Here is a 26186-nt window from a genome sequence, read left to right as displayed (position 1 = left end):
AAGCTCCAAGCCTGAGGCCCGTGACCTTGGCAGCCTCCTCAGACCATCACGGCCTCCGCGAGCAAGGCCAGCAGTACTCCTTTCTCATTGACGTACACCACCGGCCTACACTGCGGTCCAGTAGGTCCCACATTTGGAACTGAGTCTTGATTATGCAATGGCAGAGTACACATCATTGTACGCAAGGAGAGGAGTAAGAGGAAGACGTGGTTCAGTCCTGAGGAAAAAAGGATCCTCGTTACGGAGGTGATCGAACATTAACAAGAACTGCTCTGGTGCCACTAACTCTGTGCATCGTAAACCAACACTCTCTGGTTGAACTTTGGTGGCTTCTGAGTCTATGGCCTGGGGGTTGTCTTCATCATCATGTAGCTGATACTGACATGGTGGGAAAAAGGAGACTGTAGCATTCAACTCCTCCATTTTGCCTGTTTCTGCTTGCTTCTGCCCTCTGTATCATGCCCTGGATGGAAACCTTCCACTGTCCCCATAACACTCCACGACATTCTTCTTGAACATCAACGAGGACCCTCTCGGCTCTCGTGGCCCTATCTCAGTGCACTGCAAGTCACTGTCCCTTGCGGGTGTGCCTGTGCCGGCCGCAGTGCATCCGGGGCCACTAACTCTGTGCAGCTCAAGACATGGACCCTTGCTGTTTGTACTTTGAACTTCTGATTGTCTGATCACTGTTGTAGTTGTTGCCAGCTCCAACCAACCCCTGACGGTGGCTTAGACTACCGAACACCCATAAAGCACAGGTGTCACTGAAAGTGTGACCCTGGCAATAAAAGGTGCCGGGGGCTCGTGCCCGTGGACAGTTCCACAAATTATCTCAGTGTGTTTGTGTGGTCATTATGTATGCATGAGGGCCCTGGGCCATACCACATTACATTGTGTTGTGTACAGCGGGTGCAAACTTGTCACTTCAGGCAGTGGGGTAGACCTGGGACATGTAACTGTGTTGGACCCCCATGTGAGTGTAAAGGAGTGGACCGGCGTCCGGCAGTATGGTGTAGGGGTGCGGTCATTCAACACTTGGCTCTGGGAGGGGTTGAGTTTAGGCCTTGCAAGGAAGTCACTAATGCGTGTGTCTCTGGTGTAGTGACAGCACCAACCGTCATGCAATAAACAATGTTGCTATGTAGCATGCCCCCGGAGTGCTGGCTCAGCCGAGGGGTACATGAGGGTGCGCAAGCCCGCTCGGGGTCAGGGATCAAACATGCCAACTGTTGTGTGTGTCGCTATTTCCGCAGCATGAGCCAAAGGTCTACCCTCAACCGCATGGCGAGTTCAGCCAGGCATGAACTCTACATCTGTGTCCTCCCTGTCCTTACCATAGGCCTACACACACGTGGCCGCCCCCCTTCAGCCCACAAAATCACTGTGTCATTGTCAGGCTTGTGGACATGCGCAGACAGGCATGACAATGGTGTGCCGTAGGGGTGCAAGTGATGCAACCGCGCTGCTCACACTAGTGAATAGGCTCGGGGGAGGGAGAAGCAGCAGTGAGGCTATGTACTACACATTGATGCCGCTCATTTGCAACAAGCAGTACATGTTATACTGAAATCACAAAGTCACACCTATCCCACACCAACGAACCAGTGAGCCTGCCAACACATCATGCAGAACCAACTTTTGACTCATGTATCTCTGCACTGTCACAGGTGACCAAGGATATGCACTCTGCACTTGGATGATGACACCCCTCTGAGCCCCAAGCACACAGGCCCAGAGGCAGTACAATGCGGGCCACAAACGCACCAGGGGCATCGTGGAACGCTCATTTGGCATGTTGAAGTCACGTTTCAGGTGCCTGGACGTCACAGCTTGAAGTCTCCTGTACTGCAAAGACAGCGTATGCAAGATGATTGTTGCATGTTGTGTGTTGCACAACATATGTGTACGCAGCAATGCCCCATGGATACAAGTGCCAGTTGCACCGGACTTTGATGATGAAGATGAGGCAGGTGGACCACACACCACTGCTGCCACAGCAGGAATAGTCCATAGGAACATCATCATTGACAATTTCTTCACATATGCACGTCACATTGTGACAGTCCTTAGTAATCATGGGGCAGTACAAAATGACCACAGGCACAACATGTGCAAATAAATGCATTCCAAAAACACTCCCTGAGTGGATGTCACTCATCTGTACAGAGACAGTTGTGAGTGCGACATGTGGTGCTAGCAATTTTATAATTTTTTTAAGAATGGTGGGTGTGTCACCTCTGTACAGAGAGGCTGTTTATGGTGTCACGTATTCGAACTGCCAGTTCTGTGTGTCACAGTTAGTAGGGTATTCCACTCTTCAGCGTTTCACATGTGTCCCAAATCATTCCATTTTGGCTGCCATTTGTGACCTACAGGTGACAACAGAGCTCCTTTTGGGGTCAGATATGTACCTCTATGATGCAGGGATGCACCTTGTGACTCAAGTCTCACAACATGGGTAACATGTACATAAGTGGGAGCCACTGCCCCTACATTCGTCCACGATTTCATAATTGATTGATCATGGTCACGACATGTCTGTGTGCAGGAGGGGTGGCTTGTTCCTCTGCAATGTGAAGGGGAGATGCAGTTTCACAGAGTGTTCCATGCGTGTTTTAGCATTGGCGCAGTTTACATAAAGACTGCTTGTCAACATACATTGTGACTGTGAGGAGATGCCTATTTGATCCGGGACAATGGTCATTTGTTTTACGTCACAGATGTGGGGTTGTGTTCGTACATTGTCATCTCACCGTTTTTTTACTCTGCTTTTATGGTGCATTTTCCCGCATAACACGTGGGAATTGCAGGCCTGTCGCTGGTTATCGCTGATTTGTGTATCGCGATTGGCCTCATCGCATCTTTGTAGGTGTTCGTGTTTCGCATTTTTGCGGTGTCGCGTTGATTTTAACGGGTCATTTGACGCGTTATCGAGGGACTATCTCATGGTGTCACAGTGTTGAGAATACTACGTTAACACAGCATTGTTTTCCCGCGATAGACTGCGAAATGCAAAGTTGCGTTACGATAATTTTGCAATGTTTATCACACGTTCTTGAGAATATGCCCCTTAATGTGTATTTTTGATTTGCTTTTATCTTTAGCGCTGCTTGGTGAACTTGCATTAAATGTGGCAGATACTTAGCATGCTTAGCTTACTTTTGGTAGATTTACATTGTTAAAGATTTTTTAAGGAGGTACATTTAAAAGGGGGGATCCTAAAAAGCATTAATTTGCTAATAACTAATAAACTGAGTCTGGAGGCTCAGTGGACTAATCTGTCCACTGCAGGGGTCTGTGTTTGACCTCATAGTCACATGTTCAAACCCTGGTGGGTCCACTGAGCTGTTCATCCAACTGAGTTTGATAAAATGAGTACCATTGAGTTGGGTAACAATAAACATCTGTTATTCAGTGCCAAGATATCTACAGGTGAATGTGCGCTTCAGAAATAGACTTGTTATGTAATAACTATGGAATTAGTTGATGATTCCACATGACTTTCGAGTTACTTTTTGTCTGTATTGTCTTCTGTTAGTAGGACAAGTTCATGAAGATCCATCAAAAGGGGCAAAGTCAAAACAGAGCCAAAACATGCTAATAATCTTGGTGTTCTCTAATTAATCTGCCTAAAATTTGGCAAGGTGTTAGCCATAAAGCCCAGTGCAGTTATATTATGTTATGTGTATTTGCATAGTGCACAACTCACCCGAGACTGTATACTGGCACTCAGGCAGGAGCTTAGGGGCTGACCCAGGGCCATGTCTAGGTGAAGTGCCAAACCTACAGGTTCTTGCAGAATTCAATAACTGAGGAGATGGCTCTGATGTGTAGTGGCAGGTTCAGGAGTGAGGTAGAAAAAAGCATGACCATTGAATCTGCTTCTGAATATGCGTGAGTTGTGTGCATGTAAGAGTCCTGCTGAACTGGGGTCTCTAGTAGGTTTGTGTAAGTTTATCTGGTTGTTGAGGTATGTGGGGTTAATGTTGTGTAAGGATTTGTACAATTAGTAAGGTGTTTGAAGAGTGCTCATTTATGGATTGGGAGTCAGTGGAGTGGGGTAATGAAAGTTTATGGTAGGAGTTCGAGGATGAGCGTTGCCGCTTAGTTTTTTATGGTCTGGAATCTTCGGGCCAGTTGAGAGTTGATTCCAGCATAGAGTGTTTTGCTGTAGTCCAGCTTGCTGGTGATGAGGGCTTGGTGACAGTCTGTAAGTGTTGCTGGTAAGCTATTTGAAGATCGTCTTGAGCATTTTGAGTGTGTGGAAACAGAGGATAGAGACTGCATTCACATGGCCAGTTGTGGTTAGTTGGTTCTTGATTACTGTTCCAAAGTTCTTACTCTGGGCTGTAGGAAAGTATTGAATTTGAGTTCAGCAGGCCTCCGGGTGGAGTCCCAGAGTGAGGTGTCTTTTACTGAATATAACTACTTCCGTATTGTCTGTGTTAGGTTTGATGCAGTTGTTTTTCATCCATATGGCCACTTCAATCATTCAGCTGGAGAAATTGGTCCAGGTGTTTTGTGTCTTGTTGGAGAGGGAGCGTATGAACTGGGTGTCATCAGCGTAGGATACAATGTTGGTTCCGTGGTTGCAGATGATGCTGGTGAGTGGGATCATGTAGTTGTTGAATAGGGTGGGGCTGAGTGAGTGTGAGAAACTAGGTTCTTGTTGCAGTACCCCCCACTTTTTGCCTGGACTTTGAGGCAACTTTGACTGGGGTGTACTGGGCCCCTGCTAACCAGATCACCAGTACCAGTGTTATTTCCCTCAAACTGTACCACACTTGTCACAACTTCAGCAACCCCTATAAGTGCCTAGTAAATGGCACCTCAGGTACCTAGGGCATTGGTGCTGAAGAAGGTCCACTAGGTTACCATCACAAATTGTACCACCCCAGGAACCCCTCACCAAGACCATGCAAACTACCATTTCAGGCTGTGTATCTTGGTGCAGAGAAAACTGAAGAGTCAACATGGCAACCAGCCCTGTGTATCATGCCCATTGACACTACATGAGGAGTAGTTAAGTCATCCCTACTTCAGGCCTTACAGCCCTAAGGCAAGGTGCACTTTATTCTATGTATGGACATACCTGCATGAGCAGATATGACCCTACAATATCTAAGTCCATTCTTGGATGTTATAAGTGCCCAGGGAAACCACAGAGAGTACATAGGCCATATACTTGTCATCACGAGTTTCCTAACTCCATGATGGCTTCACTGTACCCTAATACGTTTGGTAACAATCATACTATCTTATTAAATCCTAACTAATGCCAGTGTTGGAATTACTAATAAATGCACACAGGGGACACCATATAGGGCCCCTTGTAAACCTACCAAACACTGGTGTGGTCTCTGTTAGCCAGCCTACCACTACCAGACCTGTTTCTGACATCATGAGGTAAGAGCTAGCTCTCTCAGAGACCAGGCACAAGCCTACTCTGGGCAGAGGTGCTTCACACCTTCCCCAAACCGAAATGAAACCCAGGCATCTTCAGATAGTGAAGGATGCCAACCCCCCTATGCTGCTCCACATTTGGTGGGAGGACAGGTGGGAAAATTAGTTAGATTAGAAGGTGTGCCCACATTCAGCAAGCACCACCACTAAGGTGCGGCAGGTGATGTTAACACTATTTTTCCAATTCCTAATTCTTGAGATGGCAGGAATTAACCTATCAACACTAGGGTAGTGTACCTTCCCACAGCAAGAGGTCACTTAGAGCATGTAGACACCCTAAAGGTAAGTCGCCCATTGGCTGCTAACTGGTGCTCCCTTTAACGCCCCTAAACTTAGTATTTAGGTGGCATCACTGGACCCTGAATTGAAATTTGCTGGATACAAAGAAGACACTAACAAGGAAGACCTGCTGACCCGAGAACTGAAGACCTGCTGCAGAATTGTGGTGCAAAACCCTGCTTGCTGTTCCCAGGAGCCAACCATCATTGTATGCTGTCTCGTCCCTCAACTGTGAGGCCTTCAAGAACCCCGGAGGACCTCCAGCTCTTTGTCAATTACCAGAGAACTCCATTGGGGTAGAGGAACTACTCCCCTACAGTCCACAGGCAGTGATCCTGCAGAGTCCAGTTCACCAACTTGCTGCTCTCCATTGACTCCAAAGCAGCATCCAAGCAAGAAGAGGTACATCAGCTCCAGCGGGTTAGATCTGTCTTTCTACTGAGTGTGAAGACACCAGGACCTACCCGAGCTGTGTTACACCAATTCTGATGTCATCGCCCCCCCTGCAACCTACACCGAGACAGAGATTCCAATCCGGACTCTGACTCCGCTGGAAGCAAGCACAAATCAAGGGACTTTGAGGCCCCTGAGACCCACTTTGTGAATGGCTCAGCAGTCCTGGAATCATCCTTACAACCTGCCTGCCCTAACCACAAATTCATCTTGACACACGCCGCCCAGCTGACCTATCTGCTCTGCACCCAACCCTCCCTGTCTGGGTAAAGATGAACCAGCTGTGCTCCCTTGGTCCTGAGGCCCTAACAGCCTGCTCCCTTGAGTGGGACCATCCAGACTTACCTTCAAGCCCTCTTGTGCAGTTTGTTTTCTGGTGGCCCCTTCTCTGTAGCGCCTGCTACCGACAACCTCAATCCGGTGGTGGAGCATTGGGCCTGGCCTTTCTACTTACCTAAAGCCAGAAGGAGAACCTTGAGATCCAATTGCATGATTTTATATGAATTGTTCTATTTTCTCCCATAGACTTCTATGGTGCATAATTGTGCACAAGAGTATTTAGTTGCAAACTTCGAAAGTTCATATCTTAAACAGTACTCACCTTAGATCAAAGTACTTGGTCTGAAAAATGATGTAAACATCGATGTTATTTTTACAAATTGGTCTCGGATTTATTCTTGAGTGTGCATATCATTTATTGCCTAAGTGACTGCCACAAATGCTTAGTACTACCCTCTGATAAGCCTGAAAGCTCACCCACACTACCACTAATACAGCATTAAGATTATCTGCTTTTGTCTCTGTATAACAATCCTGGATCCATTGGACTTTCTGCACAGTGTACTTCATTTTAGTTCACCATATAGAGAGCCAGCTTCCTTCAGTGAGCATCTTTGAGGACCTCCGCAGATGAGGTTGGCAGCGTTCAAGTTTAAAGGGGCCAGCTGGCTGACTGGATGCTCTGAAACTCCCCATAATAAACTAACAATAATTTGTACCACTATCAAGCATTGCTTATGACTTCACATATTACATTATTGATGACAATACTAATGACATCTTTCATCATATTGCTATACACAAATAGACAGATGCTATACACATGTTTGGCAACATTTATTTTCGCTGGCAATCAATAAATATGTATGTATTTATGCCATACCAGTGAAACATAGTGTGGCTAAATGGCATGTGCTATTTCAAACCAGTATACCAGTAAGAAACCCTTTTGCTCATTACTATTAGTGCAAAGGTAATAATTACCATGGTACAGTGTAAGTGACTTGGGCAAAATACACTTATTGTATTAATGATTCCATTCTAAAATGATATGGTAGAAAAAAAAACGAATTTTTAGTTATTATGAGTCTATCTCACTATATATGAATTAAACAAATTGTGCTCTGGATGTATTTCCTTAAAATGATTGCAAAATGTATTTTGGACAAAGTATTATAAATCACCATTTTTATTGAATAAATGATGCTATAAAGCATTACATGTGTGACAAATTTTCACAGACTTTTTTAATGTAACATTTGAAAAAAACATCTGTTATTAACATATTAGTGAACTTCTTTATTTATATTCCCATACAGCATTTTGTCTTTCAGTCCAGTCAGTGGATCCTGTAAAAGATAGAACATGTTGTTAGTTTATGTTGCTATGCTATGTTACTGACATTTTTAAAGTACACAGCCTGTCATTATTAGGGTCTTGTAGTGCTTTCAAGGATCAGTTAAAAGAAAATTAAAATTCCCTTAAGATGGGTCTACATTTAAAGTGTGGTTGGTCTTAGACGAGTGCTACCATTTCCAAAGGTCTGTTCTCTTTTGTATTTTGATTGGCAAATCGCAAAAAGAGTACATACTACTTAGGATGTTAGGAGAGAAATGTGACATTGTTTTCAATTGAGTTGCCATCATGAAATACACTCAGAATGCTTCCCAGGACTGGGATAGACAGAAAGTGGATTCCGTTGGTAACAGTGATGGTTGGAGGAATGATGTGACACTAGTGGGTTAGGCGGGGTCCCCATAGATCACAAACAACACCTATCTTTGAAGCTGGGAGCAGTGAGGAGCCAGGAAGAATAGTGAAAATACAATATAGCAGATCAATCCCTGTCTGGAGTTTGTGATGCAATGACTCCTGCAATGTACTTTGGGCGTCATTAACTGTCTGCAGGGTTGAGTGACACAAGATAGGGACGTTAAAGAAGTCCTTAAAGGTCTGGGAGTCAGGAGGCCTCTGGAGGATGACAAAGTGCTGGAATGAACCATCAAGAGTATAACACCACTAACTCTATCAAAACAGTTGTGCAGGAACACAGTTATAATACTTTGTTTTACTGCTCATGCGAGGAGCTCCAAAGCTGCCATGGGTGCTCTCATGGAATGCACCACTGATGGAACAACACCAGTGGGACTGTACCTTCATTCTCAAAATTACTTATTTGTACAATGTCCTTCCATGGAACTGAGTTGCACCACTGTGAACTTTATTTTGAAAATCTATCCAGTTTCAAGGTGAGGTAACCTGAAGAAATCATTTACACACTCCAGGGAATACCATGACATTTTACCACCCTACCCTAAAATGAAGGACACCATAGGAAACTTGGAGCATTGCCCCCTGGGAGCTATGGCATGAACAGCAGGCAATCCCTAGAAAAGTATGCGCTATGTTTGAGCAGTAACTACAATTTAAAAATATATAAACACAACACAATAAAGTTCTCAAACAAATTTAGACAAATGGAGAACAATTTAATGTGTGAAATGTGCCTATGCTTATGAAAACAGGTAAAGAGAATGTGAGACATTAATTTTTAAAGTTTAAGGGTCAAAAGTGGCATGAAAAAGTTAAGCACCACAAAAAAATCATTGTTTGCAGTTGACTGGGACTTAGGTGAGATTTCAGGCTAACCACAATGTAGTGGACTTCAGATCCATCAAGTGGATTGTCAGAAGCAAAATGTATACTTTCTGAAATGGGAGTCAAAATCTTCTTGGGGAGTAATGTCCAAGGCAGTGGAAGGATCGGATCCCTTGCAGTTGGATACGTCATTTTTTAGCTCCAGCTGAAAATTATGGTTTTGGTGACAAAGGCCTGTGGGAAGAAATTTTGTGGGGAACGTTTTGTGAAGGGCATCTAAGGTATTCTTATCATATAATATATATATATATATATATATCTAACGATGGTTTGTCCTTTGTTCATGCTTTTTTCACTTTGACACTGTACATATGAAGCAATAATGTTGGGAACCATGTTCATAAACAAGACCCTTCTGGGTTGAAACACGCTGCGTGTTGGTTCAATAAATTCTTTTGCACTGCATAGCTGTGGAGGCATTTTCGCTTTTGAGAAGTACTTTATGTGAATGATCGGCAGCTCCAACCATGAACATGCCACCCCCACTTGAGCTCTGAAGTAAGGAGCATATATTTTGGTGAGATTGAGTTTCTTATGTATGCCCACCCAACCTCTTTCAGAGGAGTATCATATTCAATGCAACTGAACGCAGCCAAGTATCAGAAAAACAAATTGGATTGGAGTACACTCACTATTGGAAACAGAAGCACAGTATATTGACAGCCGATGAATGAAAGGAGGTGTTAATGAATGGGTGATCGCCACTTCATCCATGTGAAGGCAAAAGTAAACATGAGCGATTCCTGCAAAGAGGTCAAGGCGGCGACGGGTTGGAGGATGTGCTGTATGCTGGACCGGTGAGTGCATTGTTAACTCACTTCACTTACTGTGGCTGTTTTATGTATTAAAGCCTGTTTTATTTTAGGGCAGTTTTTTATGTATACAGTGGGCATACCACACTTAATTATAGCTCATGGATTTTTGATTAAGTGTTGTGCAATGAATATGGGTGGGAAAGAAAGGAACTGCCTCTTACTCCAACATGGCTATAGAGAGGGAGGAGCTGTGCATGCAAGCAGAAAAATATATATTTACATGACAGACTTGTAAACCTCCTCTTAGTAAAAACCAGCAAAATAATGAGGGAACAATGGTGAAACTGACCATTAAAGACCAATTAAGAAAATTGAAAAGTCTTTCTAATACAGAACTTTTTAAGTGGTGGAAGGCAACTTCATTACACAACTATCTAGACAATAAGAAGATTCTGAGGGTTCTGCGCATTTACATTATTGCATCATTTTTCAATTCCGACCCTAACATGTTACAGGATTCAGCAAATAATTCAATTCAACATTCAGAGACAATTCTTTAGATTAAAAAAATATGCACGTTTAAAATGGACAAAAATATTGAAGGCGATTGAATCAATTATGGACTAGTTAAAAACTAGACCTGTAATTGAGAAGGCAGAGATTGATTTTTTTTAAGGAGATGGGTGGGAGACTAGTAAAATTAGAGGAGGACATTAAATTGCAGAAACAGAGGAAGTTTTTGAGAGACATACAGGATTATGAGAAAGGCTGCATTCATTTATTTTGATAGGAAATATGATTCCTTACATTGTGATGTGATACAGGCACTGACCCAAGCATAAGCAAAGCCAACAAGAGTGGAGAAAGGGATGGGTCTCACTGAGGAGAGTGATGTTTCAGAAATCAGGAAGAGCAGTTTATCAGAAGGAGGATCTTGATGAAACTTACTTTTTTAAATGAGTTTCGCCTTCTCACGAGAAGATGGATAAAAACAGCACCTCCAATGAGGGAAAGAGGAACAAAACTAGGAAGTGGAACAGGAAAATCGAGGCAACACTAGCGGGAACACGCAGGAGCAGAACATCACAGAAACAATGAAGAACAGGTAGATAACAAAATAATTAACCTATCATCTCAAAAGTTTACTGTTGAAAAAAAGATAGCTTTGAGGTTGGATCTAACATTTTGCCCTACTAGTAAATTTGACCATGTACAAACAAGAATAGATGTGTTAAATTGGTGCGTAAACTAAAGTCAACAAAATACTTTTTATCTAAGGTCAAGACTAGTTGTGCCACATCAGGTGCAAAACCATCAGATGATTATAATTTGAAAATAGATGATGTCAATATGCTTTTGACACTACATGAAGTGGAGAGTGACAACAGAATAGAACAGAAGAATGTAGTGGATTTTTTGAAGGATCTAGGAACTGTATATGACAAACGTAGTCCAAGCCATTTTAAATCCAAATCTACATTTATGCTCTCATTTAATGTATGACATGATCGATGAATTTCATGAGAACTAAATAAGATGAGAAAATGAAGCCATAAGTATAAGAGTAATTTATCATGGTCTCAAACGAAATCTGCAAAATCACTAGCAGAGGATCAAAGTATAACTACCCTCCCTGTAGATAAGGGAGGAAATTTGGCTATTTTGCATACTAAAATGTATAAAACAGATGCTATACAACAGCTATCTGTGCAAGAGTGCTATGAAACCATCAGCAAGGATGAGTATTGGCCTGCAGTTGAGATTGGAGAAATTGTGGAATTGGAAAGAACAGGGTTTGCTACAACACGAGGAATACGAGTACCTCAAGTGTGATTTTGCATGCATTCCTGTACCTTACTTGTCACCCAAAGTACATAAAGATGTTAATAACCTGCCAGGTGGACCAAATGTTTTTCCATAGGGAGCCTCCTTGAGAATAGTTCTAAATTTATGGACCATTTATTAGACCATATTGCATGTTCTCAGTGAACACCCTAAACCTGTGAATTGGAGTATTCCATATGAAGAACTTCTAAGGGCTCGCAGAAAATGTAGCACTGAAGACATTTTACACATTGAGCAAGAGCACATGAAGATTAGATTTAGACAGAGAGACTACCCAGTTTGGGTTTTGGAGAAGGCGATTAGAAGAGTTAATGAGAAAACAAGCAACTCATTTTTGAATGATTATAGTACGGATACATCCTCAGACACTGACGAGGGTATGAGATTCATCACCACATATAATGAGGCCTCTAGTAAGGTCAAAAACATCATATCTAGAAACTGGCAGATGATGAGATGTGATCCAGTCATATGTATTGTGATAAGTGAGGGTGTTGCGGGGATTCTGCTCAGGCACAGAACTATGCACAGGAAACCAGGACCTCAGTGAATTGTGGTGTACCAAAAAAACTCAACTCAGTACCCAGAACCCCTATCCGACTAGCATCAGTGTCTCATTCGTTCGCCGTACTACAGCAAAGCTACCAATGATTAGACAACCCAGAACAAGCGACTTACGGTACTCTCAGGAATGGTGGGAATGAAGAACACTCTCTTGTTTTTAGTCTCATACAAGTCCACAACGTGAGTAATCAGAGACACGGAAAAGTTTAAAGTGTTTATTTTTAACTATGTGCTTTAAGATGCAGTATTCTGGCTAACGTAAGCAGGCAAATGATCAGAAATAAAACAATCAGCATTGTTACAATTCCATAAAACACAAAGGTAGAAATCATGTTATAATGATAGTGGAAACAGGTCTTATAGTACCTTGTGTACCACCCTCCCCTGGCTAGGAGCTAGTTTTATTATAATAATAGAAGATCTCTAGGTTTGAACGGGGAACCCCATACCTCCAAGATCAGCTGAGGTGAATCACATCACAGAATCAGCAACGCTCTCTGTAGATGGACAGGTTTTCTCCAAGTGCCCGCATCATGCATGCAATGCAATATTAAAGGCACCCGAGGTTTAGATATTTGCAGCTGTATGCGTGTTGTGTCTAAAGCGTAGGCCGTTCAACCTGAATCAACAGCATACATTGGTATTATGACCTTGAAGACTTCTGCACACAGTGTACAGACTGAGGTCACGGTGTAAGACTAGGGATGTGAAAAACAGACCGTTCTCATGTGAAGAAAAAGCAAGCAGTTTAACTTACAACAACAGATACAAGTAGTGTTGTGTGCAAAAGCGTCAAAGTGTCAAAATGGCATTTAACTTCTAATACGCTTATGCTAACATAGCAATGTGTGCAAGCAGAACCCCGTCTTTACTACAAGGGCCCCAAGATCAAATACAGAAAAGGGGACTCCCTTAGAGATCGTTTGATGCAAAGTGAATTTAGGGAGATGCAGAGCTTGAGTAGACCTGAGTGAAAAGGAGTTTTTTCTTGTAAAAATGTATGGCATGCAATAACAATTCCTCAGTTGCAGCTCCAGTTTTGTAATCTATATTCTAGAATGTCTTTTCAAGAAATGTTATGTTGGAAGTATCATCCATCCAGTAAAAAAACATGTTTTAGAACACATGAAGGCTATTGATAGGAATGACAAACCTGTGGCTAGAAACTGTGCAGGCTGTCATTTCAGTAAAAGGAATCTGCTTAAATATTTTTCCATTTAACAGATTAAAAGGGATTCTAGAGGAGGCAACAGAGCCCTTACAAGAATCAATATATCGCATCGATTTAGAAACAAAGAACCGCACAGGGCTCAACATGCGAGAATATTTGAATATACATATAGGGTTGTAGAAGAGTTGATATTGTAGTACTATTTGCAGCGTAGTATGCCTCTTTCCTCTTTTTTCTTTGGTGGATTGTGAGTAAGCCATTGTTTTTAATAACATTTTTTTTATTTCACGTCTTTAGGAGGGAGGGGGGAGATTAGTCATTGAAGAGGCCGAGATGAACAGAGTCAGTTGATCCTCATCCCTCCTTTAAGTTTTTCTTAGAAAAAGCAATACTTTTTTTCATATAAGGCTGAGAATTCTCTTATTTTGTTATGTGGGAGTATTATGTTTGTTGCTGTTTTTTAATCACTTTGAAAGACATATAAGAGAAGGATATCTATAATAGATTTGTTTTAAATGCCCACTTTGGTTAAATTTAGTTTTAACAATTGAAATGATACACATTCATGAATCTGAAGAATATTATGCCGTCTATTATTGATTGGAAGTAAACGCCCATTTTGGCCTAATATTGTTTTAATATTTGAAATGGTATGCATTCATGAATTAGAAGAATGTCAGGATTGGATAATGAAAATAGATATCCTGCAGAGACGTTTGCACATAAAACATTTGATTTTCTGTTGCCCTCAGCTTGTACCAATGTAAAGTTTTCTTATCATTGAGACCTATTTTATTTCTGAATCGTTGGAAGACGTTAATGGGCACTAGATATATGATACAATTATTTTTAATATTTCAAAAAATCAACAATAATGGTTCACAACATCACACAATATGTATATATTTGGGTTGCTGTAACATAGAGAAATGTAGGTTAAAAAAGGCTTACAAGATGGCGTCTGCTAGTGAACAAAGATATTTTGTCCTTTGTCTATGTATATTAACTTTGACAATGTAAATATGGAGCACGTAATGTTGGGAACCTTGCTCGTGAACAAGACCCTGCCCGTTTGAAATGCGTTGAGTGTTGGGGCAATAAATTCTTTTGCACTGCATACCTGAGAGAGCATTTTATATACTAGAAAAAAAAAGAAAAGTGGAGTTCTCTGCTCGTAAGTTAGTAAATAGAATTTTTTAGATTGTGAGTAGTGCTTTAGCAGTACTATTATTTCACATGCTATCAAGTGCAGCTTCTAAATAGTCCTCAAAGATTGTAATTCCACTCAGGTGTGTCCAGCAAAAAGTCCAACACAGCCTAGTCAGTTAAACAGATTGTGGGTTTCTTTTAACTAACTACAACTTGTAGTGTGTACCATTTTTATATATTAGCACCTGACCCTCTTGGTTTACAAGGCACACTTTAGGGATGCCGTATACCTGGCTAAGGTACTTTCCTCTTCCCTTATCACTTTCTACGTAGCAAAGGTACTTTCCCCTTCCATGTGTAGTGCCGTCCATTAACACTGCAGCCCAGCCAGAGCACAGTGGTGCTCCTGGCAAGCATACACTTTTGTCATATATGTGGGAAGTGTAAAGACACACTACAGCGCCCATGTATGATATTTAACCTTCTAGGCCCTATGTGCATTTTGGGAACCATATAGGGAAGTCAACTAGGTCAAAGAGGAAATCCCAATATTTTTACAGATGTTATGTGATATGAATTTGTAATGCGCACAGATACTCATGAGGGTCCCGGCGCGATGCCTAGCGAAGTATGGAAATGAATTTCAAGCAAAAAGATATGTTTTCAGTTTCCTCTTTAAAGCCATTGGGTCCTGAATATTTCACATGGCAAGAGGAAGGGCATTCCAAGCAACAGCAGCCTTCACAACAAAGGAGCTGCCCCCAATCCTCTGATACTTGAAGCGAGGAACCTGAGCAAAGCGTAGGGACATGGATTGCAGGGGTCGTGAAGAAACATAAAAGGAAAAATGTTTCTGCAGATAAAGAGGACCACCACCATGAATAGCCACGATGGGCCAGAACCAATGATTTAAATGTAACTCTATCCATCACGGGGAGTCAATGAAGGGATCGCAACTGATGGTGAACGCTGTTCCTAGCCGAAATTCCCAGTAAAAGTCTGGCTGCCGTATTTTGTACCACCTGGAGCTTCTTCAACAGGTAGCTCGGAATACCAGCATAGAGGGCATTGGCATAGTCCAGCCACTACAAAATCAGTTCACAAGTCACCATTTCCCTCGTCACCTGAGGTAGGAGAGGAAAACATTTTCTAAGGGTTTTGAGAAGGCTGAAACAACAACCAGCCAACTTCTTAATGTGTGTCGAAAAGGAGAGACTCTCCTCAAACCATAACTCCAGATTTTTAACAGGCTTCCCTGTGGAGGTGGGCAAGGGAAACTCAGGAGGCCAAAGCTGCTCTTGATAGTTAGAAGGAAATTTGCCAAATAGAAGAATCACGGCCTTCTCTTCATTGCACATGAGCTGTGCATCCACCAAACACTTAAAAATAGAAGATAGACAGTGTTGAACCAATAGTAAAGAGTCCACATTTTTATCACTTTCCTACTGTTTCATAATGGTAAAAACACAGAGTCCTACAGACAGTAGAGTCAGGCAAGCAAAAATTGGTATTCCATGACAAAAATGTAGTGATTTATCAAACTTGGTTTCTACGGTGGAAACAACAAACTACAATGCTCAGCAACAAGGGAAAGTGTGAGGAGGGCAGGGTTAACTGTAAAGGACACATCCTAAGAGGACATGGATACATGAATATAGACTTTTTTTAGATATACCTTTCAGATTTTCAATGGGCCACATTACTTTTTTATATATATGGGTAAAGGAATTGCACCACTGATCCACGTAAAATCGTGAGCAATACATTTATGATAGCCTTCTCCCCTGTGCTTTTGAGTCATTTCACCAGGGGAAAACAATTGCTCAATTTTCTAAACACAATGACATTGATGAGAACAACATGGACTGATGACACCTTATGCACTATGTATGACTTCGGGTCACATGCTGACACATTACGTGACTGCACAGTCCTGTGAAAAACAACCCAATGCCAGCCACCAGCATTATTCAGGATTTAGAGGACACAGCTAGGTCATCTGAGGGTGCATACTCTTGAAGAAGTAAGTCGGTCAGAAAAATTGAGAAAAGGTCCAAGCACCTTTTCTTTTCATGATGTGTTTACTGGTGAAAATGTTGTTAACCTTTTAAATGGACACAAAATGATCCCTGATTAAGAGGAGGCTTTAAATGTGAATTCTTAACCTTATCTTAAAGAGTGTGACTACAGGGTCTGCCAGCCTCTATGTCCCCATGAGGCATTAGAACATGCCAAAAGAGTATGTGTGTATTTTTCAAAGAAAATGGCATGTGATTGAAAATGAGTTAACCATCGTTGTGTACTTCATGTTAAATCGTCTATCTCTCTATTTTTTTTGCAGATTTTCCAATGAGACTATGACCTCTATCTGTGGTTTATAAGACATTCAGTAGGAACATAGAATGAATAGTTTCCACCAACAAAAATAAATATTGCACTAGGAGTTTCTGAATAGTGAAAAAGTGGAAAGGGGTCGATAACTATGGTCCTGAAGAAAGCAATAAACCACCTTGTTTGGGTGATTTCTAGTGGCTGAAACATGTAGACCTCTTGATGTGGGAGTTCCTTGTAATCTCTAAAAATATCTGATTGTGTTTTTAACCATGCCAAAGGTATGAAATAAAAATTAATAGACAGTCTGGGCTACATGCAGGCAATTTAGGAGCTTTGCTGATAAGAATCGTTGAGTCCTTCCTGGTTCATTAGCTATCATGGATTGGGGCCAGAGGAAAAAGCATGCCTCTAGTCTAATTGTTTGTTGAGGGTCCTTTTAAAAAAGAGGTTTCTTTCCCCGACGTGAGGAGTGGGTATTAGACAGTGATGCAGCACAAGTATAAAAATCATAATACCCAATACACTTACAAAACAAACATGAAAGCTGAAAGAACACTTTGCACACGTACACATTAAAAAGAGATAAGTGTAGTAGGAGCATGATAAAAGTGTGCTTTGAAATGCGAAATTAAGAAAATATACATACAAAGTAATAGTGACACATACAAATGAGTAGTATTGATAAATTTCAAATGCACATGTTGCTTATTAACGTGTAATGATGGCCTTTTTAAGTTAAAATGAAGTTGGTGCAAAAAACGTGTAATAATAAAGTGCAAGTTTGAAATTTTGTTTAGTGATACTAGAGACTTTATAGTTTATGAAATTATAAAAACACATTTTGTAGCATGAGTGTAGAAAAACATGCACTTATATGAATATTGTGAAAAATTGTGGTAGTAGGCTATTTTTAATGTTAGCTATTTTCATGTACTGTTGACTTGCGAACATTCTGCATATTCTTTTATGATTTATTTTATTTAATTATATTTGATGTTGGTTTACAGCTCATTTCATATAAACGTGCGAGGCTGACCTTAAGACCTTTTTAAATGCGTTTTCTCTATTGCTGACCTTTTCCCTGATTTAATACAATGGTTCATTGTGTGCTAGTAAAATGTTGCTTTATTTGTTCTTAACATGTGTACACCCTGACATTCTTCAACATTCACAGTGAAATATGTCTTTGGGAATGGAATTTCTGCTATCACTATAAGTTGCAACTTTGTATTTCTTTTCCATCAATTGTTAAGCCTATGTGGAGTTTTCAATCCTCCGTTTTTTCATGACAAGCATGGGAATCCATCACCGTGTTTCAAACATCTCAGGTGACATGATGTGAATATGGACATGCGATGATCTTTCAATGTTGGTGTGATGCCATGACACTGGACGTTACTAAATACTCTATAAAAGAAGAAACCTAGAAGGAGGGGCAGGTAGACTATTGATTTGTACTTCTTGACAACCGCCATTTTGATTTTTCCTACTTGAAACCTGGATGCTATGCTGATCGATATTTACTTTTGGACTGCTTTCTTGATGCTACAGTCAGTATCTGGTAGACTGAGGTTTTCTTTGCCAAACCAATTTCCAAAATTCATTTGCTTTATTTATTTAGCTTTGTGCTAATGGACTCGCCCTAATGGACCTTGAATCTGAACCTTTCCTCTTTTCTTCATAGAACTTAAGTTTTTAGAAAATTGAACCCTTCTTCTGCCTTAATGCCAGTGGGACTTTGTAATCCTGCAATTTAATTTAATAATCACCATCCGATTAAGATTTGCCTAAATGTTTGGTCACTTAATGCAAGTTGTGATATTTTTGACTGAAATCCTTAAGAAATTGCTTGTTGCAATGAATTTTGAATCTTCAATACAATACTCAAATTAATCAAAAGCTGCCTGAGTCTATTATTGAGTCTTGTTGGTTTTCCCATTTAAACTGGACTATTCTACTAATGATTTCAATGCGTTGATGAGAAAATCATTGAGCTCTGTCAGAACATCAAGTTTTACTTCTTTTATGCTGTGTTGCTATTGCAGAGCTTCTGGTTTGTAAAATTTGAACTTGACTTAACTTCTTCAGAAGGTTGGGTCTCCCAATTGCTATTCTTTATTTTTACAGCATGGTTTTAAGAGTGGTGTATCTAAATCTGATTTCAAATTTGTGATTTGGCTGTCAATTAATGGTGTTCATTGGACAGCTAATGTGGTGCTTGGTCACCCTAATTCCCACCCCTCCTATCGGCGGTGAAAGATTCAACAGAGGATGATTACCTCTGTGGTAAATGGAAGTGCTATAGATTGTCTAATTGCAAAGGGCCCAGGAGGTTTAGAGTAGTAAAAGAGAGTAAGCATATGCATATGCATTCTTACCATGCTTTACACTGCAACACTAGGGAGGCCAGACTATGAAAATTACAAGTTGTCCCTCGCTTGGTTCGGTGAAACTGTAAAGGCTCGATTATTTCAGGAGCCATCATGTAATTTTGGAGGACTGGGTTTCTGGTACCCAAGGACAAACAGGTGCCCATACATTGGAGAAAAAGTAAAGAAAAGAAAGAAAGCATGCTAAGTGTTGTATCAAAGGCAAGAAATGAAAGACTCAGCCTCATTACTAGGGCAACATGCTTCCTTTCTCCATAACCTAATGGTTGCTATACGACCAGTACCAAAAACAGAATCACAGTCTGTGGTCCTGGTTATGAAAATATGAATCTGGCTAAGGGGTTTTGTCCTGTCTTGAGGGAAAGAACATTTTTAAGTCTGCCCACAATGTTGTGATTTTATCTCTAGTGAGAGACACAATTTAAACTTGTTTTAGGTATGCCTGAGTGTTGTGTTAGATCTCACTTTAGAGAGCTAATGCTTATAAAAATATCTGCAGGATAGGATACTAATTGTGAAATATTTTTTGTAAAGGCTGTAGGCCTTTTATTTCAAATTGTAAATGCTCTTTCAAAGCCAGTAAGCATATCCTTTAGTATTCTGAAAGGCCATTTTCCTTGCCCAAGACATACAATGGGAATTGCAAGTTTTTAGGATTAGGGCCTCCTGGTGCATACATTGTCACATAGCAGCTCCCAGATAATTGACATAGGCTAGATTTATGGGGTTAGTTGCCCCTGTGATTTTATTTTACTACATGAGACGTGCACCCTAACTATTATGTGTGTAATTACCCTGAAATATTGTAATTAATTGTAATTTAGTTTGCGAAATTTCATTGTGCCTGAATTAATTTCTTTTTCCTTAATAAAGAAAAAGTATTGACTTACCTAATTAGTTAATTAAGCGTTATTGTGTGTGCATTGTTTAGTTCTGAATTTCGAGCCCAAGCACCTCCCTAAGTCATTCTTAGACTGCCTTTTCTTGCTAGCCTAAGAGTCAAGTGCTCAAAGGGCTACTTGGTCCCCAGTTTGAAGCTACACGGTGCAAAGGCACCAGGATACTTGTGGTGAAAGATCTCCTTTGCAGGCACTTTGAGGTGCTATAACTTCAGATTGACTTAGGCTGTTTCGATCAGGATTTTTCTGAGATATGGCAACTCTATATTGCCATATTTTGCAGCATTGATGATACATACAGAGTACCAATGAAAGCTGCAACATGCATGCCTATGAATGTTTATTAGCAACCTGGCAAGTGCTGGTTGGAATAATGCCATTCATTATACATGAATGTTTACATAGACATGCCATGTGGAAATTGGTGTGGTATCAAGTGCTATTCCCAATTCCATAGGGGCTATATAAGGGATAGCTAGTAATACTGCATCCTGTAATCAGTGATGCTCTGGAAGTGGCCATATCAGGTATGCTGGATCCAGACCGCAAATACCTTATCAAACGTGACTGATGCCTTAGTGAGACAGTATTAGCAAACTATCCATTTATCCCTCCAATAAATCTTTGCAATACAATTGTTTCTAAACATCTACAACACTACAAATATAATCCTACCCCACTTATAGCAGTGCTACTGATTTAGTAAATTATTAAAGGATGTTAGCTCACTTGAGGATAAACTGCAATTTTTGTGGTTTTATAGAGATGACATACTGTCCTCAAATACATTTCATTATTGTGGAAAGCATACTAAGTGAAAGCAATAGACATTTACTCATAATTTCTCCTGGCCAAATTACAAGTGATTCATATCCATTAGTGATATTAGATTGGATTGAGAGACCATTATTACGGTGATGCCAATAAGTGGTAGCCACATCTTTAATCACAAAAAAAAGTTAATGGCTTTCTTGTGTGGAATCTCAGAGTACATTTTTAATGAGCTAAAGTATGTAAACGACATCACAAAAATTATAAAAGTCAATTGAAATTGAAAATACATCGTTTGAAATGAAGGTCAATTTTCACTCACTTGAAAGACACAATATAAAAGCTCCTGAAAGAATTATCATCTATGATTTATTTTTTGTGACTTCTAAAATGTTTAATCCTATATAGCAGTAACATCTGCTTTGTTGAACTTTGTGTTTCCTTTGCCCAAGTTGTGGAACTGAGTAGCAGGCCGGCACATATTACAGAAAGGACATGAGGAACTCTATTGCCCTCAGTGAAAGAACTATATTACTATAGAACATCACAGCTCCAAGAAAGCTAAATTTTCTAATAAATAGGGAGAGAGAAGCAATTAAATATTTTCGTATATGACATATACTAGACCTTTGCAAGTCCTCTGCTACTCAATTGTCTTGACTGTACCCTGCTGCATTCCAGTGTAAAGGTGATACCCACAATGTATTGGCCTGTGCTAAAGGTGCATTGATGGAAAAGGGCAATTAACAGGAGTTAATGCCTGACATCATGTGGGCAACATGATAACAAGAACCTGTCCCATTAATCTCACCCTTTACACTCAAACTGAAATTAGAATGTGAGCAAACAAACACATTTTGTGGTGGCATTTTTAGAATCTGATTAGACAATCCAAATTCATGCTTTAAAGCAAGTGCTAACTACCTTTTAGTTCCTTCTGCTAAATAAATTAACTGCTTTCAGTTTAATTGCCCAAAGATTTGGATACTTAACACATTTTATGAAAATGGAAAGTAGAAACAGGACGCAGAAAGGATAGTGCGCATTTACATCTGCATGTAGAGGCTGTTGTTGAGGGACGGGTGCTGATATTCATTTAGCCCGCATGCTACCAGAGTTTGAACAATTTTATTTGAATGAGTCTATCCCAATCCTGGTTAAAGTTACTGATTTCTATAGGCACTGGAAGTAGAGATGCGGGTGCTGCAGCACCCCCAAAATTAATATGCTGTAGTTCAGAAGGTGAATGAGCTTTAAAGATGCTTTTAAAAATTGTTTTGATCTAGTCACATTTGCTGTGCACCTCAAAGACAGAGTTCAAATGTGGGCTATGTCTTCTGACAAATTGCTGCTTCTTCTGTCAACATGGAGATTGGTGTTCACTTTCTCTGACTACAATGAGAGGATATGTCTTGTGAACTAGGTAACAGTATTGGAGTGGAGAGGTGTGGCTCACTGTGGAGAGGTGTGGCTCACTGGTTAGAGGCGGCAGACCCGTAAGCAGAGAATCGGCCAGGGACCAGGGTTCAATTCCTGACGCAGCAGGGTCGTGGACCAGGGTCAAAACAGACTTGATAATTCTCGCCTCGGTACCTACTCTAACCAGGAACACACTCGGCAACTCTGGGCATTAAGCTTGCCTCGTCTCTACAACGGCCCCCCACAGACGCCGGGGATGCCTGGTTTCACCTTGGAGATACCCAGAAAGGGACCATCTCACAGGGATAGCCAGGACGGGTTCCCCAGCGGTCTACAGCGCCGGGACGCCCCGTTGCTGGGGCAGCTGTGCGCTTTACAAGTCTACAACATTTACATTTATTGCTGAGCAAAGGGGATGTGAAAAGAAAGGCTGTAAGATGTCTGTTTTCTACTTATGCACAACAAAATTTAAATAACTGTAAATAAACTGTAGAAATATTTCAACATATATCAGCAATTAGCACAAATGAAGCACATGTTTGTCATTCTGAAGTGTAATGGAAACCGAGATTTTAATACAATGAAAACAAATTTTAAGACACTTCACTTGGTGATGTGCAAATGATAAATATTTACTGAAAGCCCACACATTATGTATAGCAGTTGGGACTGGTGACTTTTCAAAGTGGGGGGATGTAAAAGTTAGAAGCGAGTTTAATCTAGTGAGCAAGTTAAGTGGTCAAGCCGGACTGTTATAAGGGGGAGCGGATGAGGAGGCAGAAGAGCAGCTGCAGAATCAACGTTTGGCATATGTAGAGTCAAAGCGCAACTCCAGCCAGTGTAAAGCATTTGAAGATAATGGAAGCTTTTTTGTAAAGTCTAAACATTGTCGGCCAAGAACCTGCTGGTAAGGCCATGAAAAGAGGTACTTCACTACCAGGCAACCTAAAGCTATATATCATTTGATGTGATGAAGATAAAGGCAGATGCAACCATGTTTTAAAAGAACAGCAAATAGAGACAATAAATTGCAAGATAATACTGCAAATAGAAGCACTGTAAGGCAGAGATCAACCAGGTGTCAGAAGCAGCACACCACCAAAGCTACTGTGTGGCAGCTCAGGACAACTCCAAAGGTCTCCATAAAAGTGAAGGGCTCCAATCGAGACCAAGAGGGAGGTCAAGGGTTCACAGACTGTCCAAGATGACCCAGAAAAAGTCGCCCCACTGCTCAAAAATAAAAATAAAATGATAAGAACGTATCATTATTATCATTTTATTTTTCGTATTGAGTCAATGGCTCTTGGGGCGGGCAGAGCTGGCAAGATCAGGAAGAGGAGTGGTTTACACTTCTTAAGTCTGCATGACTCCTTGGCTGGTCCTCTTGGGCCGACCAAGCAGTACTGCGCACTTTGCATCTTCGCCATCAGGTTTGCTTTACACAGCCTAGTGAAGAACATGCAAAGCCTCCTATTCCCCTTCTGAATGCCGATCCAGTGTGCTCAGATTAATCACAACGCCATGGGAAGCCTGGGAGCCCGGGTGCTTCCTGTTGCCAGTGGAGACAGTAAAATAAAGGACGGAGGAAGGAGATGGCGGCCGGTCAGCCCAGGTAAGTGTTCTTTTTTCATTTTCTTCATTTCCCCACCCCCCTCCTCTCTCGTCCGGTAGCTACTGCATTTTGTAACAGTTTGTAAGATAAAGGAAAAAGTGAGTACATCATGGCGCAAGGACAAAATGGCCTCCCAAATGTTCCCGACCCGATCTTCAACGCACGCCAACAAAGATAAGCGACAACACCAGCTGAGGCAAATTGACACCAAACGTAGTGGATTGTCATCTAAGTTATCGTTCAAACGTTCTTTGGAATTGATATCAAGTGAAAATGAAGAAGATGGCTATGCCATGTGATGTTTACCTCAGAGAAACATGCATATGTTTGACTGGCCGCTTGTGAGGAAAGATACAGGACAGAGAAAAATGAACAGGCCAAAGCAAAAAGTAATTCAAGCATTGTCCAAGAATTACACTTAAAGTCGATGGTTGCTCGATACCTTCTGTTATCGACAGTGGTGCAGCTATAAACATTATGCCAGAGGAGAAATGCAATAAATTATCTCCATTGCGGCAACTTAGTCATTGAAAACTAAAGTGTATACACAGGCTGCATCGATGCCCTGAAAAAGTTAAGGTTCAAATAATCCCCTAGGTTTTGGTGTGTCATCAGCTGCAGAGCTTTTTCAAGATGTCACTCGAAGTATCATACAGCCTGTCATGAATGCTTTCAATTATAGTGATGACATTGGTTTTCAGAGCTACACAGAAGGAGCACGATGAAGCTCTCACACAAGAGTGTCATTTGTGAACTTATGCAGGTTTAACTTTGAATTCTGAGAAATGTGAGTTCCATAAGACAAAGTTAGACATTTTTGGGCATATCTGTTCTGATGGGTGCATGACACCCGATCGAGCTAAAGGGGGGGGGGGGAGGGGTTGTCAACTGCCAGTCCTCCACAAGATGTTACCTTGTTACATTCATTCCTTGGCATGGCCAGCTACTGTTTTAGATATATATGAGACTTTACCGCTGTAAGTGCTCCATTAAGCGACTTCACAAAAAATTCATTTCATTGGTCACATGGATACAATCAAAGCTTCGAGAAAATCAAACAAGCTATTGTGAACGCTACTGAAATAGCATACTTTGATCCAAAACTACATGCCGATATTTGCAGATGCTAACCCCATTGGGTTAGGCGCAATTCTTGCACAGCACAGCAGACACCCAAATGCTCAAAGACATAATATGACATATACAAGCAGAAGTCTGTCCCAAACTGAATGTGTTTATTCACAACCTAAGAAAGAAAGCTTAGCAGTGGTGTAGGCTTGTGAACATTTCCACGTATTCTTATATGTAAAGCCTTTCATGCTTGTGACAGATCATCAAGCGTTGTTGACCATCTTTGGCAATCCAAAGACAAAGATGCCTCCTCACATTAAAAGTTGAGGTCTATGATTACGAGAGCGCAACTACACAATCGTGCACTAGTATTTTTCTCATGCATTGCCATTGTGCCTGAATGAAGAGTATCGAGTGAAAGCCCAAATGACAGAAGCAAGGCCAATCACTGCATACCTTTCAAATAATGTTACAGCAAACAAATGATGGATGGAATGCTGACAATGAAAACATTCTCCCCCAATCAAAAGATCTGGGTTAAATCCATCGTTCTTTTGCCCACTACGCCACCCCAGTTTGGACCCAGCCATATGCAAATCAGTCTTGACCCTGTGCCCCATGGGAACAGTCCAGACAGAACTGCCAGGCCAGGTCCTCCCTGGACCAGAAACACGCATCCTGGGACCGGTTTCAGGGTATGTCACCCTTCTTCAGCCAGGCTAGCTTGAATCCAGTGGCACAGTGAGGAAGGGACCCACGTCTGGGCATACCCATCCCACTTAGGGCGAAAAGTGTTACAGCAAACAAATGATGGATGGAAAGCTGCACAGTGACTGGCCATGATCTGTCATTATCCCATCCCTGCGTTGTACTGTATTCACTGGGCATGGGCTAGGGGTGTGGACTATCTAGCAAATTTAGACACTGCTCTCATATTGTGTATAAATATGAACAGTATGAGAGCAATGCCAGGATTGATTAGAGCACAAAATGTCACAGCTCCAAAAGAGACTGTGAGGGTGGTGTCTGTGTTCCTCCAATCTCCTAATATTGTTTGAGTTGGAAAGGCCTCTA

The 26186-nt window shown here is 41.2% G+C and overlaps 1 protein-coding gene across 1 annotated transcript in view; it reads right to left on the bottom strand.

The window, feature by feature from the left end:
- Positions 1–7296: 7296 nt before the first annotated feature.
- Positions 7297–26186, bottom strand: part of LOC146789258 (tachykinin-like peptide) — a 170524-nt gene continuing 151634 nt past the window's right edge. Inside the window, exon 5 of the mRNA XM_085630030.1 lies at positions 7297–7823. Coding sequence (XP_085486156.1) covers positions 7774–7823 — 50 coding nt within the window. The 3' untranslated portion in view covers positions 7297–7773. The remainder of the gene's footprint in view (positions 7824–26186) is intronic.

Source organism: Triturus cristatus, chromosome 10 (genome assembly GCF_964204655.1).
Source record: "Triturus cristatus chromosome 10, aTriCri1.1, whole genome shotgun sequence".
Lineage (NCBI taxonomy): Eukaryota > Metazoa > Chordata > Amphibia > Caudata > Salamandridae > Triturus > Triturus cristatus.
Note: the sequence above shows the minus strand (reverse complement) of the source record. Positions and strands in the feature narration are given on the sequence as shown.